Source organism: Thamnophis elegans, chromosome 2, assembly GCF_009769535.1.
Source record: "Thamnophis elegans isolate rThaEle1 chromosome 2, rThaEle1.pri, whole genome shotgun sequence".
Lineage (NCBI taxonomy): Eukaryota > Metazoa > Chordata > Lepidosauria > Squamata > Colubridae > Thamnophis > Thamnophis elegans.
In genome coordinates, this window is record NC_045542.1 from 13,295,382 (window position 1) to 13,319,722 (window position 24,341).

The following is a 24,341-nucleotide window of genomic DNA, read 5'->3' on the forward strand; positions in this document are numbered from 1 at the left end:
GACAGCAAGGGGCCCTATGAGTCAGCCCTGGAGGATGTGGAGGACCCTGGACAGGGTTCCGACTCCGAGCAGGGTGCAGAGAGACTAGTTGGCCACCAGGTGGCGCCTGAGCCTTGGGTCAGTGGGGAGGAGACAAGGGAGAGTGATCCAGAAACCAACAGTGAGTTGTTCCGGGATGCAGGCCGTCGAAGAGATACTTGGCGTCAAGAACAATTACATAATTACAGGAGGTAATTACGCTCAGCTGATGGTCATTAGGCTCCTCTCCAGACTATAAAAAAGACTGCTTGTGCCACCCTTCTTGCAGAAGTCAACTTAACTAATATCTCACTTGGGCTCAATTGTGGTCATAGGTTGAGGACTACCTGTGAAGCATCCTGTTAAAAATAGCCATTTCCTAGCAGGTGTGAATTCATTGTGCATCCATATCAAGCTTTCCTATGTGTTCGGAAAGTATAAAATTAGAGCCTCGTCCCCATCTTTCTCTCCCTTTGTCCCTCTCCCACTTTCTGTGCCTCCAAGGAAGGTAAACATGGCGAGAAAATCACGAAATAAAATACAATCTCCTTATTTATTTCAGCATGTTTCTTTTCTCTACAAACCTCATCCAACAAAAGAAAAATGCACTGAAACCAGAGTTGCAATTGAAGCAAACAAAAAAACCAACTGAAACCAGAAATAAGCATTGAGTCCCATAGAGAGGCATGTCAATGGGTGGAGATCTGAAAACGTTAGAAGCCACCACACAATGAATGTCTTGTTCCATTTTCATGGATTCCCTTGACCCAGGATCACTCAGAGCGTTAAAAATGCTTTTCTCACCCGTTTTAGTTGTTTCTGACTTTTTATAAAATTAAAAATGACAGTGAATTTTTCTTTCTTTCCCTTTGGCTTTTGCCCTTTCCACTCTCTGCTGATCAGTGCATAAATACTTCAGGTTTCAGAATTATTGTTGCTACATACTTTGTTTACAATGTCTCCAAGGGTGCCAATTTCTGGGACTATAAAATCCCGCAGCTCTCCTGGAGAATTCAAACATCATCTTCCAAAGAGCCACAGCAATGAAGGCATTAGTGCTCGCCCTCCTCTTCTTCCTCGTTGTAGCCAGTGAAGCCAAACAATTCTCCCAATGTGAACTGGCTTCACTTCTGAAACAACAGGGCATGGCTGGATTTGAGCGTGTCAGCTTGGAAAACTGTGAGTTTACTCTCTTTTTTTCTCCAATTAGGAAAATCCAGGTTTGCAAGAGGGATGCAAAATGGGCCAATTCCTTTCCAGAAAAAGATCACCCAATGAACTTTGGTTCAAAATACCCTTTCTTCCCATCCCAAATGATTGGGGAGCTTCCATGCTTCACCCTGCATTAACACCCTAATTTGAATGAGGGGGAATGATCACCTATTGTTGCCTGTTTGGGAGAACAGCAGAACTGGGGTTTGCTTTGATCACTTCAATCTCTTTGTAGTCTTTTAACAATAACTGGCTTTGTTAATATTTTATTTATTCAGTTAAGAATAGGGGGATATCCATCCTAGGATAAATATACTCTCAAAGGTAAGATCCTTTAGATTCCCCCAAATCATATCAATTCTGGAAATGGTTGAATAAGCCATCCCAGAAGGTTTTCTACAGGTGCAGCAATGTTCCATACACAATGGAAAAATATCTCCTCCCTGGAAGGCCTAGATAAAAAAGAGAGAAAAAGGAAAGGGGGCTTTATATGCCATTAACAACCCCAGGAATATCTTGGAGACAGCAATCAGGCTGATTCCAAATTCTCCTGAAGGTTTCCAAATTGTATTGAACTTCTTAGCTCCTTCCTTGATTGGGGAAAGAATGGGAAGATAGTTAAATATTCTGTTTAAATGTTCTGTGTGAGAAACCAGGACAGCTTTTTCATTTACAGCACAGTCCTTTTGTAACCCTTTCCCTCTTTGCTTTCTTCCAGGGATCTGTATGGTTGCTCATGAGAGCAGCTTTGATACCCAAGCTGTGGGTAGGATAAACAGGAATGGCAGTCGTGACTATGGGATATTCCAGATAAACAGCCGCTATTGGTGCAACAATAACCAGGGCCATTCGCATAATATGTGTAACAAGCCTTGCAGTGGTAAGCAGAGATAATCTTTATAAAGGAATGCAAGATTTATTGAAAGAACTATTAATAAGTTGAAGAGACAGTAATGACAACTCAATCCTGGGGAAGGAGGAAGCTCCAAAAGAGAAAGAAAAAAACAATAACACCTTGATCCTGTTGGGTGCATAAGGTGGGAAAGCAAAGATTTGGCAAGCTTTCAAAATTCTGTTATTATTGCGACAATGAAGTAGTATAGACTTCCATAATCCTTGTAGTGTTGTTTCCTGATCTAATCTACTACCAGGATCTGGGTTCCACCACAAAACCGCGGTAGACTAAAGCGCGTGTGACTAAAGCGCGGTGACAAAACCGCACCATCAAAACCGTGCGACAACAGTGCGCCGACAACAGCGCGCCGACAGAAGCGCGCTGTAACATAACCCTAAAAATAACCCTAAACCTAACCCTAAACCTAACGCTAAACCTACCCTAAACCTACCCTAAACCTAACCCTAAACCTAACCCTAAACCTTACCTTAAGTTAAATTGCGCTTCTGTTGGCGCGCTGTTGTCGGCGCGCTGTTGTCAGCACGCTGTTGTCGGCGCGCTGTTGTCGGCGCACTTTTGACATCGCGGTTTTAGTGCCGCGGTGTTGTCGGCGCGCTTTTGACGTTCGCGGTTATGTCGTGCCACGAGGATCTGATACCTATTTCATTAAAAAAGCAAAAAAGTGAAATGTCCCAAATAATTCAATTGTAAATTTTGTAGGGAAATTCTACTTCTTCTTCTCTTTCGTTGGCCTCTGTAATTGTCCAATTGCATCCATCATGAATTCATATTGAATCATCCTGTCTCTCAAAATTGTTTCCAGTTCTTATCTGGATCATGTGTGATAGTACCTAGCCACCATGTTTTTTGTTGACCTGTTATCCTTCCTCAATCTGGTCCCCTACTTAGTATCCCATTTCTCAGCTTCTCACAAGTTGTCTACCTCCCCCCCGCCCCGCAAAGACATATCTGACTTTCTGCCTCTACACCACCTACCCCAGTGTGGTCTGAGTTTTAATGAGCACCAGACCCATATTTGGCCAGGTCCCAGTGTCCCACATGGCTCAATATTCTCACAATCTCTCTTACTTGTGCTTTTCTGCTCTATATAATAATTTTATGAAATATTTGCAAATAACTTTGAAACATCTGAAGTAGTATACTAATTGCTTCTCCCATCAGATTTCTTAAATGATGACATCATAGATGATATTGCTTGTGCTAAGAGAGTTGTGAGTGATCACAATGGGATGAACGCCTGGTGAGTCAATTTCTCATTAACATCTTTCTGTTTGTAGTATTCAGTAACAACTGAATTAAAATTAATTGCCTTTCTTTAGACAATTGCACAACTTTAACATTGGTGTACAATATATTTTCTTGATATGGCAATTGTATTTGTATTGATATACGTCAGAGGTGGGTTGCTAATTTTTTTACTACCGGTTCAGGAGCGCTCCCGCAGGTGCAGAAGCTTCCAGGCGGGTGGATGGAGCCTCATGACCTCAAGACTGGACTACTGCAATGTGCTCTACATGGGGCAGCCCTTGAAGAGCATTCGGAGACTTCAACTTGTCCAGAATGCAGCCGCGCGAGCGATTGTGGGTGTACCTCGATACACCCACGTTACACCTATCCTCCGCGAGCTGCACTGGCTTCCAATCGGTCTCCGGATACGCTTCAAGGTGCTAGTTATTACTTATAAAGCCCTTCATGGTATTGGACCTGGGTACTTGAGAGACCGCCTGCTGCCAATTACCTCCCAAAGACCCATTAGATCGCACAGGGTTGGCCTCCTCTGGGTTCCATCCACCAGCCAATGCCATCTGGCTACAACCCGGGGGAGGGCCTTCTCTGTTGCAGCTCCGGCCCTTTGGAACGAACTCCGTGAGGAGATTCGGACCTTCAACTCTCTCCTGGCTTTCCGAAAAGCCGTTAAGACCTGGCTGTGTCGGCAGGCCTGGGGTTGATGAGCTCCCTTCCCCTCTCAACAGGTGTGGTTGTTGGTCATTTTAAACGTCTATTTTGTATTTGCATGTTCCCCTTCCCGTTGGAGTTGTTCGCCGCCCTGAGTCCCTTTTAGGGAATAGGGTGGTATACAAATAAAATAAAACTTCAAACTTCAAACTTCAACTCCTGCTGCTGTTACTACCGGTTCGCCCGATCCAGGCCAAACCAGCAGCAACCCACATCTGCTATACGTGCATTCTGGTTGTTTAGAATATGGGTTTAGAAGCTTATTGAATTTGGGTTTAACAGTCTTTTAAATCCCAGTTTAAAAGTAGATTAAAAGTGGATTGGCACACAGCTAAGAAGGGGGAAGGTTGATGCCTATTATAGCTGGATAATTTCTTCCCAGCAATTTGACATTTGTTATCTAGTTTTGTTCTTTTCTGCTATTTATAGATCCTTTTAAGCACATATTCACCATCAGGATTTAGCACTCAGTTGGGACAGGCAGGAAAAGAATTTGGCAAACGGCCTTTTAAACACCAGGATTCTGATCTCACAACTGAGCCCCAAGGGATTTGAGAACTGGATCTGTAAAGAATCTAGTAGTGAGACAAGCAAGGAGAGATAGTTTGTGAAGCTTCCAGGAATAGGATGAATAGGAAAAGGGACTGCAGCAGCAGATCATTAAATGGAGAACTTTTAAGCACACAGCATTTAAAAGCAAACCATGAAGAAGTTGTATCGCCAACAATTAGAGTGGTCAAAATTAGAGTTGCTCTAATTGTTTTTTTTTATTTTTTTATTTTTCAAAACAAACACAACATATAAAATCTTCCTTCCTTACATACTGTAGAAAGTGTATCAGTTGGTTACAAAAGGCTTTCGTGCATCTCTTCCACAGTCATCAACTATAATTCATATTGACTCAAGTATTTTAACTGAAATATTTATACATGTTATCCTTATATCTCCATTTATATTTGACTATAATTATTTAAACGTCCTTTATCATAAAATATACCGAAATTTAATGCATAACCACATACTGGCATTTCATTTAATATTACTAAAATCCTCCAATAACACTAAATTCTTATGTCCTGTTCTAGCTAAACATCCATAATATTTAATAACAGACTTTTCTAATCCTCCTTTCCAAATCACTGTTGGGAATTTTCATCCAGTTTCCTTATATTATACTCATATATATGTATATAGGTTGTCATCATTATCCCTCCTTTGTTTGACTATATCCTGTATCATAACATTTTACCCCTAATAATCAAAGCTTAACTGTATCTAACTTAATTCTTTTTTATTAACCTTTGTATATAATCCAAAAGGATTTCTAATCTTCCTTTCATGAGTACCATTTAATATTCATATCCAATTATTACTTATCATAACACTACACATTGTATACATTATTCTCGTGATCAATTATTTATTTAACTATATCTATTACTACTAAGTTTCACTAAGTTTAGCTAGTTTTAAGTTATATTCTTCTATCTATCAACCTGTATCTTTCCAATAACAAAATGATCTTATATCTTCTGCCATTTGTGGTATCAATCCTCTAGTCATCTTCTTGATCAGCTTTGTATGGACTTCTCTTAGCAACTCCTTGCTTATAAGATCGCTCATATAATCTTAATGCCTGCTTTCTGTTTCCTTATTCAGTTTGTCTTTGATTGTCAACAGTGTTATCAAAACTTTTGCTGGTGGAATTTCTTTCTTTAAGTCCATAGGTTCTTTAATTTTATCTTCTTCTATATCTTGACCCTTGAAGTAGATTTCCTCTCCATTTAATTCCTCTTTCTCTGTTCCATTCTTTCCATTTTCAGGAACAAACCAATTACCATAGATATCAGCAGGTTTAGTCTCTTTATATTCATTTTCCACTCCGGTGTTTTGAGTTTTAAACACCCCGTTTTGCATTTGAACATTTTCAATTTTTTCATCATATTTTCTTGTTATGTGCTCTAAGTATTCCAGTTGTTTCTCTTCCTTATTTAATAATTTCTGTAGTTCTGAAAGTATATCTTGCAAAGTCAAGACCTCTAATTTTCTTTGGGATTGTGTCATTCTGACAAACACAGCAACCCTATCTTAAAGATCAACAATATTAAAGCATGGATTCACAAAGAACATTTTTTTCCTCCGTTCTGGTCAAATTTCAAAGAGACATCTGTGCTTTCTTATCAATGTGTAGCCAAAACAAAACCTTGAGGTGCCAAGTCAAAGCAATCTGTGAAAGAAAAGGAAAAAAAAACATTCTGTTTTGAATACTCAAACTCTAAGTACCTCCTAGCCTCCAGAGCAGAGAGTTTCTTTTTGTAAATACCCACAGCAATAAAAAGGAAAGCTTTAGTCTGTAAATTACAGAGAGTCACAAAGAGAAGATAGAAGAAGAAAACTTAATCCATCCATTTCAAAAGGCTAGGATAACTACTGTCCAAAACCATTCCAAATTCAATTCCGCTGCTTGGTTCTTCTATTCTTTTTTTTTATTATTGTAATTATTTTTATTTTTTTTGTTACACAGACAACAATGGGAAAGGGAGAGGATAGAAAAAAAAGGGGGGGAGGGGAAACCCATCTTCACATACAATATGTCGTTTAATCACAGGTGCATCCCTACTAAGTTTATACATCCCGTATCTCTCTATTGTATATTTAATAAGCACCACAATAATTAGGGTTTAAAAAACAAAAAACAACAAAATAAAACAAGGGAGAGAGGAAAAGAAAAAAAAAGGGTGGGGGGAGGGGGGAGAGGCCAAAAAGGACAAAAAAAGGTCCAAGAAGGAAAGGGGGAAAAAAACAAAAAAACAAAAACAAAAACAAAAAAAACCCATCATCACATACAGCATGTCGTTTGATTACGGTTGTTTTAACATCTACATCTTCAAATAATGTTTACCATCTCAGATATTTCCTCTAATGTAACTAAAGGTCTCATTTTCCTTCTACAATATATATTCAGTTAACATTAGCATTGTTTTCCCCCAGAGAATATACTTCTATTCATTGTTAACCTTGCATTTCATACCTTCAAACAGAGATCTTATTCCTTCATTGTTCAACAAGGCATCGCTGCCTATATATACCAGTTTTCATTTGTTCCCCTATTAGAATTGCCTTATCAGCAGCGAAATATCATTATAGTAAGTTCTTAACCTTATACATTATATCACCAGACCTTATATTAGTACTTCCTTATATCATTGTTGAATTATTTCACATCATAATTATATCATCATTTACTTTTTCCAATTAAGACATAAGTGTATCATTTTTCATTTCCAAAATTTTGTTTTTTTCCCCTTAGCCATTGATAAAACAAGTCCCATATCTTATAAAATTGTTCATCCTCTTGCTCTCTAATTTCAAATGTCAATTTACTCATTTCAGCACAGTCCATTATTTTTCGAATGACTTCTTCCTCTTTTGGTATTGTTTCATTTTTCCAGTTTTTTGCAAATACAATTCTGGCTGCTGTTAACACATTTACAATCAAATATTTTAAGTCTTTGTTGTAGGTTTCTGGTAAAATTCCCAATAAAAAGACCTCTGGTTTAAAGTCTATTTGTTTGTGTATCATTTTCTCCAACCACATGTGGATTTTAGTCCAGTATCTTTTGGCTTCAGTGCAAGTCCACCACATGTGGTAGTATGAGCCAGGTATCTGGTGACATTTCAAACACTTTTCTGATTTATTCTTGAACATTCTTGCGATTCTGGTTGGGGGTAGATGCCACCTGTAAAACATCTTATACAAGTTTTCTCTATATGCAGTAGACATTGTCATTTTATAATTTTGAGACCACAATTTCTGCCAATTCTCTAAATCAATCCCATACTTAAAATTTCCCCCCCCCAAGCAATCATAGTTTCTTTAACTTGTTCTTCATGCAATTTAAACTCCAATAAATATCCATATAGTTTTTTAATTACTTTTTCATCGGTACCTGTTAGAATTTTGTCTAGCTCAGTCATTTTATTATAGAGACCTTTAGTTTTTCTATCTTCATTATATCTAGATTGTATCTGTACATATGAATACCAGTTCATTTCCATCCCTTCTTGCTTCAACTCTTGACTAGATTTGAGCTCACCCTCTGTATTCAATAATTCTATATATCTAACTGTTTGTTCCTTTTTATGTATTATCGGATACGAGAATGCTTCAATTGTTGATGTCCAGACTGGAATTTTTAAATAATGTAATTTTTTAATCTTTTCCCAATTTAACAACAACGCCTCCCTTATATAATGTCTTCTAAAATAACCATGTGGTTTAGTTCCCTTATACCATAAGAAAGCATGCCATCCCAACAGCAAATCGTGACCTTCTACGTTCAATAATCTAGAGTTTTTTAATGATATCCACTCCTTAATCCACATCAGGTTTGCTGCCTGATAGTATAGCTCCCAATCGGGTAAACCAAAACCTCCTCTTGATCTAACATCTTGTAGTAATTTAAGCTTTATTCTAGCTTTTTTCCCTTGCCAAATAAATTTCAAAACTATTTTATTTAAGTCTAGAAAAAAATCCTTACCCAGTCTAATTGGGATTGTCTGAAACAGATATAGAATTCTAGGTAGAATGTTCATTTTAATTGTGGAAATTCTTCCCATCATTGATAAATGCAAGTTTTCCCATTTCTCCAAATCGATTGCTATTTGTCGTTTTAATCTGGTATAATTATCCTCTTTAAGAGTGCTACATCTAGGTGATAAATGTATCCCCAAATATTTAATCTTACTTGTGTTTTGAATCTGCAACATTTCTGACAACTGTTCCTTTTGTGTAGCTGGGATATTCTTTGTCATTATCTTTGTTTTATCTTTGTTTATTTTCAAGCCTGCTACTTCTCCATATTCCTCTATTCTTTCTAACAATTTGGGTGCGGTTTCTAATGGATCTTCAAGAATGAAAACTAAGTCGTCTGCGAACGCTTGCAGTTTATACTCTTCTCTCTTAATTTTCATTCCTCTTATTTCTTCTTCTTCTCTGATCTTTCTATTTAAGACCTCTAGTGTTAAGATAAAGAGTAGCGGTGATAGTGGGCAGCCTTGTCTTGTACCTCTCTTTATTTCAATCGGTTCTGTTAGTTCTCCATTTACCATTATCTTTGCTGCTTGTTTCTGGTATATCGTTCGTATACTTTGAGTGAATTTCTTGCCAAAGTTCATCTGCTCCAGTTGCAAAAACATAAACTGCCAATTCACATTATCAAAGGCCTTCTGCGCATCGAGGAACATCAGTGCCAATTGTTTTTCTGGGTGGGCCTCATAGTATTCCAAGGTATTCAAAATTATTCTCATATTGTCTTTGATTTGTCTTTTAGGTAAAAAGCCATTTTGATCTGAATGGATGAAGCCATTTAAGTATTTTTTAAGTCTCTCAGCTAGTATAGATGCAAATAGCTTGTAGTCTGAGTTTAATAAAGAAATTGGTCTATAATTCTTGATTTGTGTTAAATCAGTCTCTTCCTTGGGTAGTAATGTGATATACGCTTCTGACCATGACTTCGGCATTTGGTTCTCAGTCATCACTTCATTCATGACTTGTAGGAGTGGGAGGGTCAATATTTCTTCAAATGTTCTGTAGAATTCCACGGGTAGGCCATCTGGTCCTGGGGCTTTCCCATTATTTTGTTTTTTAAGAGCCTCTGTTAGTTCCATCATTGTTATTTTTCTTTCTAACATTGTTCTTATTTCATCTGGTACCTGGGGGAGATTGGCATCTTGTAAATACTTTTTGACTCGTCCCTCCTCCACCTTCTCTTGTTCATAGAGTTTAACGTAGTAATCATGTATAATATATTTTTTTTCGGTATTTCCATATTGAATTTCTCCTTGCTTATCTCTTAGTTGAGGTATTTTCTTTGTTTCTCTCTCTTTTTTCATCTTATATGCTAACCACCTGCCTGGTTTGTTCGCATTTTCAAAATAATTCTGTTTGGCACCTCTAATTTTTTGTGCCAGTTCTTCCTTTTCTAATAGGTCCATTTTGTGTTTAATTATGTCCATTTTTATTTTAACATCTTTTTTTTTGTGGTGCTCTCTGTAGGTCTCTTTCAAGTATTTTATAGTCATTGTCTAAAGCTTTATGCATTTGTCTTTTTTTTAAGTTTCTCTTCCTTGTGTAATCTATTGTCAAACCTCTGATAACAGCCTTCATTGTGTCCCAGAGATTCTGCAACGACGTATCTTCTTTCCTATTTTCTTTAAAAAAAAGCTATTTTTCCATTTTTTGTACAAACTCTTTTTCTTTCAATATAGTGTTATTTAGTGTCCATCTAGATCTTGCCCTTTGGCCTTTCCATTTAATTAAAATTGGATTGTGGTCCACCCAGGTACTTGCTTCAATCTCAATTTCTTTTATGTTGGAGCTCAACTCCGCTGAGACCCATATCATATCTATTCTAGAGAATGAAGAATGTCTATTTGAGTAGAAGGTATATTGTTCTTTTTTAGCGTTTCTTTCTCTCCATATATCTTTTAAATTTAGTTCATCTGTCATCCTAAAAAAAGATTTCGGCAGAGGCTTCCTATTTAATTTTTTTGTTTTATGTGTTTTATAGTCCATATTTTGATTCACAATGCCATTAAAGTCTCCCATCATACAAATATCAGCATAGCCTAGTTCCAAAACTTTTTTGTGTAGTTTTTTGTAGAATTCATCTTGTTTTTCATTGGGGGGGCGTAGATTCCAATTAGGAGTGTCTTTTTGGTATCCATAATTTCCACCATCAAAATTCTTCCCTCTTCCTCTGCGTATACTACTTTTGTTGGGATGTTGCCTTTAATATAGAAGACCACTCCTCTTTTCTTACAATTTGCCAATGATGAAAACATTTTCCCAAGCTTTGGTTGAGTTAGTAAATGTTCATATTTCTTTTGAATATGTACTTCTTGCAGACAGATTATGTCAAGTTGTAATTTCTCTAATTTATGGAATACTTTCTTCCTTTTAGTTACCGAATTGAGTCCATTAATGTTAATTGTAATCATTTTTCTTTCTTCCATGTTTATGCTTTATATACAGGGTTTATCGCTCTAGTGGATCTAGGTTCTCGTTTTTCTTTGCGGCTCCCATTCCCTGTCTCCCCTTCTTTCTCACTTCCACCTACTGCTCCTTCTATTTTTTCAGTCGTGGTTACAGGTGGTTCCAGTATTTGTATCACTGCATCGTCTTTCCCAGCTTTCTCCGCCGTTTCTCTAAAGTATTCTTCGTAGAAAGCTTCTGCCTTCTCAGTTGTATCTATCCTGTGTCTTTGTCCTTGCCAAGTACATAATAAACCTTCCGGTATGAGCCATCTGTAGTTAACACCTTTTTTTTAATCAATACTTTGGTCAGAAATTGATATTCTCTTCTCCTCTCTCTCACCTCTCTTGGGATTTGTTTGAGTACTACAATCTCCTTACCTTTATATTCTAATTTTCTATCTCTCAATTTCTGTAAAATTTGTGATTTAATTGTTTTCTTAGTAAATCTTACATGCACTTCCCTTGGAAGAGCATTTCTCATTGCATATCTTGTGTATACTCTAAAAGTCTCATCAATTGTTTCTTTTATTTGGTCCTGGGACATCCCCAGAACATCTATCAAAATATTTGAAATTATCTGAACTAAGTCCTCTCCTTTTTCTTCTTCTATGTTTTGAAATCTTAAAAAAAATTCAGACCTGTCCATCTCCCATCTTAATATTCCACTGCTCTCTCTTTCTACATCACTTAGTCTGATCTCTAGCTTTTCAGTTTTCTTCTCTCCTTCTTGAATCTTATTTTCAATTTTTTGAATCCTATTTTTGTATTTCAGCATCCAGTTGTGTATACTTTCTACTTTTCCTTCCATATTATCAACTTTTTGCACTATGCTTTGGTTTTGTTGTTCCATTGCCTCCATTTTTTTTACAAGGGTATCGTTTCCTGCTTGCATTTTCTGCTTCATTTGTATAAGTGTTTCAAAGTTGGCTTCCTTCTCTTTTTCCTGATGGGACATCGTCTGTGTTGTCCTCTGGCCTCCCGCAGGTGAGGGGGCAGGGGTTGATGTAAAGCCAGAGGCAGCTGCTTTTCTACTCATAGCCAATTAGTATTAGAGGGTGGAGGGTTATAGGTATGGTGGATTAAGTACGTAAAGTACACAGAGGAAAGGGGGGGAGATAAGAAAAGGGGGAAAAGAGAAAGGGAAGGAAAAGAGAGAAGGGAGAGAAAAGGAAGGAAAGAAAAGGAAACTTTTTTTTTGTTTCAAAGATGAAATGCAGTAAGAATGCAATAATATATATATATATATATATATATATATATATATATATATATATATATATATATATATATATATATATATATATATATATATATATAAATAAGAGAATATGAAATAGTAAAAAAGAAAAGGAAGACACCCCCCCTCCAAAAAGGGGAGAAGGGGTGTTTCAGTTACAAGTGAGAAAAGAAAGAAGCAGAAAAAATGTAAATAGTCAAGAGGTGATCCAAAGGTTAAAAAGAATAATCAAAACAGAAAAGAAAAAAAAATGTAAAAGATCAAAAGGTCGATGGTGATGATCAAAAAAGAAAAATTCAATGTCGATGTCTCCACAGCCGGTAATATGAGAATAGTGTTGGGAGATGAAAGGATGCCAACAAGCTAAAACAAATGATTTTTTCCGGACTCTTTCCCCCCCCCCCCCTAAGATAAGAGTCTCTTCAAGGTCACGCTCAGCTTTGCTGTTTTATCTCACAGGTTCCCAGTTGCGTAAACACGTAAATCAAATGCATTACAGGGGGGATTTTAATAACAAAGTTCGAGTCCACAAGATGGCAGTGTTGGCTTGTAGTTTGTAGTTTACAGCTTGTTTTAGTCCGTCGTGGCGTTTGTTAATTACTAATTGTTAAAAAAAAAAAACATCAAAAGGGCTAAAAGGCAATGAAGAAAAACAAACAAAAAAAACCCAGATCTTCAAAGCACTTTAGGTTTGAGATTTAGTGCCCCATTCAATTCAAAGTTAAAGGTATCGACAACAAAGAGAAGGAACGCAAAAAGCCGATTCAAATTACAGGAAAGTCCAGCCCGGCTTCCAAAGATTAAAAAAGAGGAACAGAAAAATAAACTTCCAAATGGCAAACATTTATCACCGCCGCTTTTCTCACTTATCAGCCTTATTTTAAACTAAGTTTCCAAATTTAGAGTGTTCTCTTTCCAACAAGAAAAAAGGATTTAAAACTCACATCAAACGACATGTCCATATCCAGCTCTCTGTCTGGGCTATCGCAGTTGCAGTCGGCATAGAGCCGATCCGGAAGTCACTGGATTAGGAAGGCTTTCCTTAGGTTCCCAGAGATTTTGCGAACATCTCTGGGACCACTGGAGTTCCCCCCACGTCACTGTCTCTACGGGACAGCTTAGATTCAAACGAATCCTCCAGAAAAGACTCCGGTATAGATGGTCATTCAGGAGATGCCTGAAAGTCCATCTTCTCACTGCTAAGCCCCGCCTTCTTCCCCTGCTTGGTTCTTCTATTCTGTAATTTAAATTGGTTTTTGAGTTTTTATAGGCAGACTCTTTTTTAAAACAATAAAAATTCCTCATCAGCTAAAAACACTTTCTCTTTCCATATCCTTCCGTTTTGGGCCGCCCCGACTTTGTCAGCCAGTGGCTGGATTTTTTGTCACTGGCTTGAAGAACTTCTCTTGCTTCTCTCAAGGATTTTGCGATATCCCCGAGATCAGCAAGATGTATTCTTCCTGTTCACCATCTCTTGGGGACGGTTTAGGTCTGTTTGGACCACCCTGTGGCAAAAGTATTGGTTGTGGTCTCAGAGCATTGAGACCACACAACCATCTCATCGCAACATTGGCTCCTCCCTCTAGAATTACTCTAATTGTTGAGTAAAGTTACTGTACTATGTGCCCTTCTGAGACACGCTAAGGTTTTGGGCAGGCTTTTGTGAGCCTCTTGTGTTCATCAAATACCTTGGACTTTAAGTCTCTTCAGTCCTGGCTAACATGGACTCTGGGAAGTTAATGTTGGATTCCAAGTATCCACTGGGCATCAGGAGCATGTAGACTTTATTATGAGAAATAAAAAATCAGGATTATTTTAGCTAAAACAATTGTTTTGATTTTAACCTTGGGAAAGGAGAGTCATTGAAAAACTACTTTACCCTGAAACTTCATGAATCTCTTGAATCTGTTCAGGTACAGTTATATCATCAAAGAAACAATCATGTGTGTGATGTAGAAAGAAAAGCAATATTCTTATTCTTACTCCTAGGGAAGGCTGGAAAAAGAACTGCAAAGGAAGAGATCTGTCACAATGGACTCAGGACTGCAACCTCTGAGACTGATGATCCTGCATTTCTCTTCCTCCTCCTGGGATGAAAACGATGCTATTTCTTATATAACCAACATTTAACAACTTGATTCTATCCTTGTATCCCACCTGTTGGGATAAATTGATTTCTTTGCATACAAATGATGATTTTAAAAAGGTTTCTAGGTGAGGAAGACGGAACGAGTCTGCTTTTTCAAATCTTCAAAACCTGCTTCAATAAAATGTATATTGTGCATTATTCCTTTTCCTGTTTCGTGCTTTCTTTAAATTTTCTTTCATCCAACATGATTCCTGCATAATTGAACAGGCTACAATCATTCCTCTGGCACAACAGATCTATGCAACCACAAATGTTATAGGTTGAAAGATTAACTTCACCTGACAGAAATCCTGAAGCACCTCTTCATACAATACTTGTAAACTTACTTGAAATTGTTATCTATTTATTTGTATCCCACCCTTATTATTTTTACAAATAACTCAAGACAGCACACATATCCAATCATTCTTCTGGCACAGCAGATCTATACAACCACAAATGTTATAGGTTCAACGATTAACTTGATGCATCTCTTTATATAATACTTGTAAACCTACTTGAAATTGTTCTTTATTTATTTGTATCCCATCCTATTATTTTTACAAATAACTCAAGACAGCACACATATCCAATGCATCTTCCTCCTCCTATTTTCCTGCAACAACCTTGTGAGGTAGATAGGACTGAGAGAGAATGACTGACCCAAACCCACCCAGCTGGCTTTCATGGCTATGACAGGACTTGAACTCACAGTCTCCTGCCTTCTATCCTGGTGCCTTAACCACGAGACCAAACTGGCTTTTCATGAAAATGTCAGGCTCGAAATCAAGAATGACACATGATAATTATTGCCAGCGAGTTCTTTATTGTTTCACACCTACAGACAAAATATTTCCAAATTAAAAATGCTACTATCTACTTCTGCAACTTAGTTTGTAAACTATTAAGGATGAGTTGTCGTCACCAATTTTTCTCTCACACAAAATATCTGGACTGAATCGCCTCTTATTCCTATGAAATACAGTCCTTTCCTCTTGGCAATTCACCTCATCATTACTTTCCAGCACTGGTATTTTGCATTAGAAAATTGATCAGCTTATTAATGAATGGCTTAACTGTGAGCATCTATTATCTGTGGGATAACAAGTAGATTTCTAAAAGTATTACTGTATATATTTGAGGAGAAGCCCATCCACCAATAAGCTGAAACAATAATATATTTAGGGGTGCATTTTGGCGGCTAAAATTCTCAGCTTATTTGTGAATATATTCCCCAACCTGATATTCTCCAAAAGCATTATGAGTTCTAGTTCTTGGAGTCCTAACACATTCCCCCTTAAAATTCAATATTGCTTATGCCCTCGCGGGTTTACTAGGAGCAGTAATGCTGGTTATTAAATTCCTTATTAAAAGATTAGTAGAGATTATGAGCAGTAGAAACCTACATGGGACATGGTGAGCATACATCTACATGCTAGAGCATGGGTAGAGCTGATATGTCATATAACGAGGCCTATGCGGGCGTATGTCACAACTATGAAGCCACAGGGAGGGAATAGCAGAAAGAAGCTGGCGATATGCATAAAGAGCTTACTGACTGTGTTGGAACAAGCCAGTTTCAGTAAAGATTGCAGCTCACATCCAAAATGGTTGATGGTGTGATGGCTACAGAAGTCAGTGGGCTGCAAGAGCACGTTGACCAATGTCGTCATGAAGGCAAGGGCCACTGACATGGCTACTAGATAAAAGCATAATTTCCAACTCATGATCTGTGTGTAGTATAAGGGCTGGCATATAGCTGCCAAGCGATCTTATGCCATGACTGCCAAAATGATGCACTCTGCTACAACTAGAAATAAGCCTATGTACATTTGGACCAAACATCTGGAGAAAGAAATTGTGGGCCTGTAGATGAAGCAGTTCACTAAAACCTCAGGAAGTGCATTGTTGATAATAATAAAGTCTACCGTGGAAAGGACACAAATGAAGAAATACATGGGGGTATGAAGCCGGGAGTCAGCAATGATCAACATGATGATGAGTCCATTGCCAAGAAAGCTAATGAGATAGACCATCAAGAGGAAGCAAAAGAGAATAATCTGAGCTCTGGGATATTCTGAAAGTCCGATCAGGATGAATTTGGTCACCAGTGATTCATTTGAAGTTCCTATTCTATTTTCTCCCATTTTCTCCTGCAGGAAAGAATGAATGGTGTGATTACTGAGTACATTCAACAGAGATGCAATACTTTCACTTTAAGAATTTAGATTGCCATTTTCGGTATAGAAAAATAAAAATGCAATAAAAACTGATTGAAAACTGCTTTGTGCATCATGCTTAGATAGAATTTGTTTTAACCATGATTTATTGAATACAATTGTTGGATTCCCACATGGGTAGGTTCACACACTGCATTAAGGAATATGTTGTCTGCAAACTGCAATGAGAGCATAAACTGCTAAACCAAAACTCAATAAGCTACCCTCTGTCTCATAGCTAGGTATTCAGATCCAACCCCAGGTGAAGAAATCCTTTTCGAAAAGTAATGAAAGCAGCAAACTGGCAGCTTCATCAGCATCCCTGATTTACCAGTAGGGCAGTAGAAACTGAACCAAAATGTCCTGAGTCAACTCATTAGAAGCAATGAGTTCATGTTTAGATAATTCACAAGGCAAAATAGAATAACTTTATTTATTTTTATTTATTTATTTATTAGACTTATATACCGCTTCATAGGGCTTTCAGCCCTCTCTAAGCGGTTTACTTTTTTTTTTTTAGCAAGTTGAGTCAGCAACTTGCCCCCACAGTCCGGGTCCTCATTTCACCCACCTCGGAAGGATGGAAGGCTGAGTCGACCTTGAGCCAGTGAGATTTGAACCGCTGAACTGCAGATCACAGTCAGCTAAAGTGGCCTGCAGTACTGCACCCTAACCACTGCACCACCTTGGCTTATAAATGCTGATCTCAAGAACACCTTCCTTTCTTTTTTGGATTTGACAAAGCCAAAAAAAAAAAAAGGAATGGCACGCAGGGTACCTTGTAACCAAGTACAATTTGTTGCAGGGCATAATGTTGTTACTAAACCTGGGGTATCTCCATTAAGATATCAACCTTAGCTTTCTTTTTCTTTGCGCTGTATTAAAATCCAAAGCAGATGTTATAAATCAAATGCTCGCCAGAACTCATTGGTAGCGGAACAGCGACAGCTCCCGAGGGACATAATTATATATTTCTCTACAAAAGAATCTAGAAACGCGATTGTGCAAAAGTTTCATAATAACAGTCTCCGAGTTGATGACCAGGACCTGATTGTCTTCAAAGATATACCTTTCCAAATGTTGAGAGCAAGAAGGGACTACGCCTTTTTAACTAAAGAGCTTAGGAGTCAACAGATTCGATACAGATGGGAGGCCCCTGCCGGCATTACGGTTACATTTGAGAATCAAAGATTTCGTCTTAACTCTGTTTCGGAGGCCCGAGATTTCTATTGTAGGACTTTGAAGGCGGGACTTCCTGATTCACTTGGAAGAGAGGAGAGACAAGCGGAAGGAGAAGGCAAGCGGCAGGCCGCGTGGCTGCAAGATGGAGGGGGTAGCCTTTCCTCCCTCGGAGAAGCAGAAAAACGGAGATCGAGAATTTAGACATTTCAAAATATTTGCCAAAGTTGAGGACTGAATGGGGGTTTGAGACCTCTCTCCGGTAGAAAAAGCGGATTAATTCTTATTAGAAGGGAAAGTTGGGTGAAACTACTCTGAGCTAGATCTTAAACTAATGTCAGCATAAATTTGATAGTGGTAAATATCAGACAAGCAAGGGATGAGGGTAAAATATATGCAGAATGATTTACGTTGTTTAAAGCTTATTAGAAGAGAAAGCCGGTTGGGATTATCTTAAGATAGATGTAAAAAGAATGCGGAATGATTTATGTTGTTTAAATTTTGTTAGAAGGGACTATTTTAAAACAGAAGGTTAACTGACTCTTGCTGAAAGTATTATTTGAATATGTGGAATGATCCATGCTATTTAACTCTTATTAGAAGGGAAAGTTGGTTGAAATTACTTTGAGCTAGATCTTAAACAAATGTCTGCATAAATTTGATAGTGGTAAATATCAGACAAGCAAGGGATGAGGGTAAAATGCATGTGGAATGATTTACGTTATTTAAATCCTATTAGAAGAGAAAGTCGGTTGGGATTATCTTAAGATAGAAACTGATTTTTGTGTAAAGTAATAATTGATCTACGCTGCTTAAACTTTACTAAGAAGGGGAAGCTTGGTTAGATTATTTTGAATTATTGTTTGAAAAGGAGGTTAAGAAAGATAATTTACGCTGTTTAAATTTTATTAGAAGGGAAAGTTTGATTATTCTTCTGTAAAGTTATATTTGAATATGTGGCATGAACCACGTTGCTTAAATTTTATCGGAAGGGATCATTTTTGGTTAGATTGTATATTGATGCCTACACAAATTTGTATAAATGTTTATCTGAATATAAGGTTTAGGAAGAGGAACGGGAGAGTCTACAGAAGGTTGGGGTAAATAACAAAGAAGTAAGAGACGAGAATAAAATATAGATAGAATGATTTATACTATTTAAGCATAGATAAAGACGGGGGGCTGAGATCAACACAAAGAGTGGTTTCTTTTTTTATTTTTTTTATTTTCTCTTTTCTTTTCTTTCTTCTTTTTTCTTGTTTTTCTTTCTTTTGACATATTACTTTTATTTTTAATCCATACGTATACAAGATATTTTAGACAGAAGGTAGTGCCAGGTGTGGGCCCTGGGAAGTCGGGAGGATTAGGGATGGGGATTTGTGGGGGGTGGGTGGGGGGGTGTTAACATAGTCTCAATAAGAACAAGAATGTATTTATATACGGTGGTTCTTTTTTTCTTTTCTCTCTTTTTTCTTTCTTTATACATATTTTTTTTCCCCCCTTGGTTTATTTTACTTTTATCAGATTAAACAACACTCGAATAAAGGCATACACCAAGGAGGGAGGTAGAGGGAAAGAAGAGGGAGGAGTAAGGAAGGAGTAAGGGGAATGTAAGGAGGGCGTGTGGGGAGTAAGGGGAGAAGGAAGGTTTGAGGGGAAAGGGAAGTAGGAGGGGAGTGTTAGAGGGAGAAAGGAAAGTTGGAGGGGGTAGATGGGGTGTATGGAGGATGGAAGTGTTAGGTGGGGTTGTGAATGATGAGTTGTGTTTCCTTTTTATTTGTTCGTTTTATTTCTTTTTTTTCTTTTCTTATAGCAAATACCCTGTATATAAGTGATTGCAAATGGAATGTGAAAATGAATAAAATATATTTAAAAAAAAAAAAAGAATAAAAAATAGGCTGATGCTTTTATTAGGAAAAACTAACAATACACTAGATAGTCCATTCTCAAACTATCCAGGTCACATTTTTTGTGCTGTATTAAAATCCAAAGCAGATGTTATAAATCAAATGCTTGGTCTCCTTCTCTTGGACTTGCTAGCAACAAGTCCAACCTTATCAGAAAGATAAGCATTAGAACAACCAGACCACAACACAATTCATTTCGGTCACATTTCCATTCTCAATCCTTTTATTTTTGCATCAGTCTTCTTTTTAATTAAAATTTTCTGTCCCTTCTTATCTTTTTGAATTAGCCTTTGTTCAGATGGATAATTTAAAGGTCATTCACCATATTTCTGTCTCATCATTTAGTGGCAAACATAAGGCATAGTCCTGTTATGCCTGTAGATGCGCACAGAAATACAGACTGTCAAACACTCCCCCACTACCCAAAGATACGATGGAGTTTGACATCTGCTTGTTGTACCCACTTCATAGCAACTGCATATGATTGACACCAGGCAAAGCTCCTTCTGAAGACATGACTTCAAAGTCTCCTGTCTGGATCAAGGCCCCCATGATTTATTTTGTATCTATTTTACAAATACAAACAGAGAACAACTTACCAAAATTGAATTATCTTCTTTATTTGTCTTTTTATCTCTGAGGTTTTGCTTACCCAGTGTTCTTCCAGTAATAAATGGTCAAATGTTTTTTTTTAATGTCTTCCAAAGTAATTGTGAAAAGCAAAGTAGGAAAAATGATGTTGTTTGCTTTCAAAGAAACTGGGGATTTGATGAAGTTTAGATCCAGATTTGTGGTCTGAAGTTTTCTAGTATCATACAGTCATACTATCTTTGCATCGTGTATTTTTGCTAAGCTTACAGAGACAGAGAGGAGATGGGCTATATGGGAGAAGGAAGCTTTCACGGTCAGATGGGCTTTGAGGACATGGCGACATTTCTTAGAACACTTCAACCGCTTCAACTTTACCCTCAAATACATTCCGGGAGAGGGGGACTTTATGGCTGATGCTTTGTCTAGGCTTCCCCGGTACAACAGTTCTAGGCTAAGCATTGTTCACCCAGTCATCCCAGCAAAAAGTCTAGCTGCCCCGGTGGTTACTAGGAGCCAAGGCACAGCAAATTTAGAGGTCACCACGGACCTAATGTAAAATCTCAAGGCGGGCCTTGAGTCCGATGACTGGTTCAAGAAACATTCAAACGAATGCACCATGAAAGATGGACTGGCTTGGGTAGGAGCTAAATTGTATGTTCCTACTAACCGAAACTTGTTGTCTTCAACGGGCCCATGATTCAAGAATGGCGGGCCATTATGGATTTGTGAAGACTTTACATTTGATTAAGTGTCAATTTTGGTGGCCTTCATTGAAAAAGGACATTGAGTCTTTCATAGCCAGTTGTCCCATTTGTGCAGCCACAAAACGACCACCAGGGAAACCCCAGGGTGTTGCCCGCCCTGAGGCCTCATGAAAGGAGATATCAATGGACTTCATTGTCGAGTTGCCCGAGAGTCAAGAAAACACTGTGATTTGGGTTATCACCGACCTGTTTTCCAAAGAAGTTTATTTTGTCCCCTGTTCCAAAATCCTATCAGCTAAATCATTGGCTAAGTTGTTTATTTCATATGTATATCAATTACATGGAGTGCCTACATGCATAATTTCAGATAGGGGGGTCCAATTCACCTCCCTCTTTTAGAAGGAGTTTCTGAAGTTGATTGGCTCTGCCCAGGGGCTAAGTTCCACCCACCATCCCCAGACAAATGGCACTTGTGAATGGACTAATTCTGTTTTGGAACAGTACCTCCGGTGTTTTATCAATTATCAAGATAATTGGGCTGAACTGTTACCACATGCTGAGGTGGCGTACCAGCTTGATCCCTTTTACAGTTGTGTTTTGACAGGATTTTGTACCGATTCCTGAGTTTCCCCAAGAGAAACCACAAATTTTGTCCCTCTTTGAGTGGAGTGATCAACTTCACCAATTTTGGCCCCATGACTTGCAAGGCATTGGAGGCTGCTCACCAGGTGCACAAGAAACAGGCTGATAAAAAGAGGGTGAAGCCGAAAGAATACAAAGTGGAGGACCGAGTGTTTTTGTCCAACAAGTTTCTGCAAACCACCCCAAAATTGAAAAAACTGGGGCCGAAGTATGTCGGTCCATTCCCTATAGTGAAAATTATGAATCCTGTTTCCGTACGATTGGAGCTACCTAAGAACCTTAGTTGGATTTATTCTGTGTTCCGTGTGAACCTGTTGAAACCTGAGCACACTTCTTCCTTTCGTCCGCCTCAACCTGCTCCCCCTGCTCCTCTTCTTATTGAGGGAGAACAGCATTTTGAAGTTAAAGACATCTTGGACTCCAGAAAATATAGGAGTCATATTCAGTATCTGGTGTCCTGGAAGCATTTTCCCTCCTCCCATACTGAATGGGTTGATAAATCTCATGTTAGGGCTCCTAGACTTTTGCAGAAGTTCTACGCTAAGTGCCCTGCTAAGCCTTGATAATTTTTTTCATGTGCATAGTTTTTCCTGCAGGGATGACTTTCTCTTCCTAAAGGAGGGCCGGATATCAGCCTCTGCTTCGCTTCTTGCTTTCGGCTGCTATGGAAACGGGGAGGGGGAGAATGGTACTTGGGCTAGGAAGTATTGAGACAGGAGTGATAATAAAAAAGGGAGTTTAGTTCTCACCATCTACTGTGCATGCGGATGGCTGATGTTTGGAGTTGGTCAAGGCCAACCGTCCTGCATACCAACCTGATGATGTTTCTTGAAGGTGCACTCACATGACACCTAAGGGATTTGCAGATTGGGCAATGGGATGGGGGTTATTGGGGGAAGGGGCTGGGCAAATGTTTGATATGTATGATTTCACGCGTTTCTGCCTCAGACCTTGCTTTACTTAGCTGCTATTTTTTCATAACCAGTAAAAGTACTCTTAATTCTAAAAAATTGAGTTAAGTGTTTTCTTTCTTGGTTGCTTAAAGAGGCTGGCTTGACAATATGTCACAACTATGAAGCCAAAGGGAGGGATTAAGAGAAAGAGGCTGAAAACATTCATCAAGACCTCACTGATATGTGAATTGTAACAACCCAATCTGACAAAATGGTTGATAATGCAATAGCCACAGAAGTCAGTGGGCTACAAAAGCCCATTGACCAAGGTAAACATGAAATCAACGGTCACAGATGTGGCTACCAGTGAAGTGCATAAACTCCAACTCATGACCTGTATGTAGTGTAAGGGTTAGCATATAACTGCAAAGTCATCATGTGCCATGACTGCAAGGAGAACACACTCTGTTGAAACAAACAGCAGACCAAGATACATTTAAAATGCTATCTGCTCTGAGAGCAGTAAAGATATTTTTGGATACAACTTGGGCTTTCATTTTTTCTATATCCTTAGTATCGTCACAGTAAGGGTTTTTTTTCTCAGCAATGTCAGCATGACTGCAAAACAAACTTCAATCCAATCCAATCCAGTTCAAGATAAAAATGAATTAATGGACCAATATTGTGTTTCAGAAAGCTTTTAATAAAGCATCCTGTTAAGAATTTCCAAATCCTAGGACTCCACCCAGAAGTGGCATTCTGGTCCAGGTAAGCATGTCTCTGCTCTGTTAGACAAATGGCAGCTTTGGTTGTTAGAAGCCATTTCAGTCCTGGACTGGAAAAAGAGCAACATGGACTTACCCTCTAAGTTCCTTAGATGGCTGTGTCCAGTTGGGGGAGGGTGTGTGCGGTAGATTCAGTGGATTTCTCTCTGGTAAACTAAACTGAAGGAGAAGGTTCCCATCTTGCCTCACCAACCTTTGTTCTCAAAGTGCTTTTAATAAAGCATCCAGTTAAGAAATGCCAAATCCTCGAAGGTGTGAATTCATTACACACCCATGTCAGGTATCCCTATATGAACAGAAAGGACAAAATTAGAGCCTCACTCCCACCTTTCTCTCCCTTTGTCCCTCTCCCACTTTCTGTGCCTTCAAGAAGGGTAAATATGGCAAAAAAAGAAAGAAATTAAATATAGTTCTCTCAGTTGTTTCAGTGTGTTTTTTTTCCTTCAAACTTCACCTGACAAAAGAAATATACACTGAAACCACAGTTGCAACTGAAACAAACAAACAAACAGAAAAGTCAAATAAGCAATCCCCCCCCCCCCCGAGAGGAATGTCTATGGGCTTGGACTGAGAAAAATAAAGATGTCGGAAGCCACCACACAATGAAAACCCAGTCCCTTTTTCATGTGCATTGAGTGCAAGACACATAAAATGATTGGGGCTTCAATCACACAGTTGCAATGCTTACTTTTACAATTTTGGTACTCCTTATGCAGACTCCCTTGACCCAGGATCTTTCAGGTTACAAAAATGCTTCTTCCCCATTTTGGTTGTGTTTGATTTTTCAATTGAAATGACATTTAAAATTGTGTTTTTCTTTCTCTTTGGCTTTTGCCCTTTCCACTCTCTGCTGACCAGTGAATAATTACCTCAGGTTTCAGAATTATTGTTGCTACATACTTTGTTTACAATGTCT

At 38.2% G+C, this 24,341-nt stretch overlaps 1 protein-coding gene and 1 long non-coding RNA gene across 2 annotated transcripts; one reads left to right on the plus strand and one right to left on the minus strand.

The window, feature by feature from the left end:
• The first annotated feature begins 1,014 nt into the window (after positions 1-1,014).
• LOC116504078 (lysozyme C, milk isozyme-like) lies at positions 1,015-14,671 on the plus strand. Its single transcript, XM_032210915.1, has 4 exons — positions 1,015-1,197; positions 1,949-2,110; positions 3,308-3,386; positions 14,367-14,671. The coding sequence occupies exons 1-4, from the start codon at positions 1,062-1,064 to the stop codon at positions 14,431-14,433; spliced, it is 444 nt and encodes a 147-aa protein (XP_032066806.1). The 5' UTR covers positions 1,015-1,061; the 3' UTR covers positions 14,434-14,671.
• LOC116504079 lies at positions 6,076-24,212 on the minus strand. Its single transcript, XR_004254767.1, has 3 exons — positions 24,114-24,212; positions 23,502-23,711; positions 6,076-6,329 (listed from the first exon to the last, which is right to left on the minus strand). It is a non-coding gene; the product is annotated as an uncharacterized LOC116504079 (long non-coding RNA).
• Between the last annotated feature and the right edge of the window lie 129 nt (positions 24,213-24,341).

Bases quoted from the DNA above. Each gene is read 5' to 3' on its own strand.
- LOC116504078 (XM_032210915.1), top strand. From the start codon at position 1,062: ATGAAGGCATTAGTGCTCGCCCTCCTCTTCTTCCTCGTTGTAGCCAGT. The intron at 1,198-1,948 runs GTGAGTTTACTC...GCTTTCTTCCAG, and splicing joins GCGTGTCAGCTTGGAAAACT to GGATCTGTATGGTTGCTCAT. The intron at 3,387-14,366 runs GTGAGTCAATTT...TCTTACTCCTAG, and splicing joins CACAATGGGATGAACGCCTG to GGAAGGCTGGAAAAAGAACT.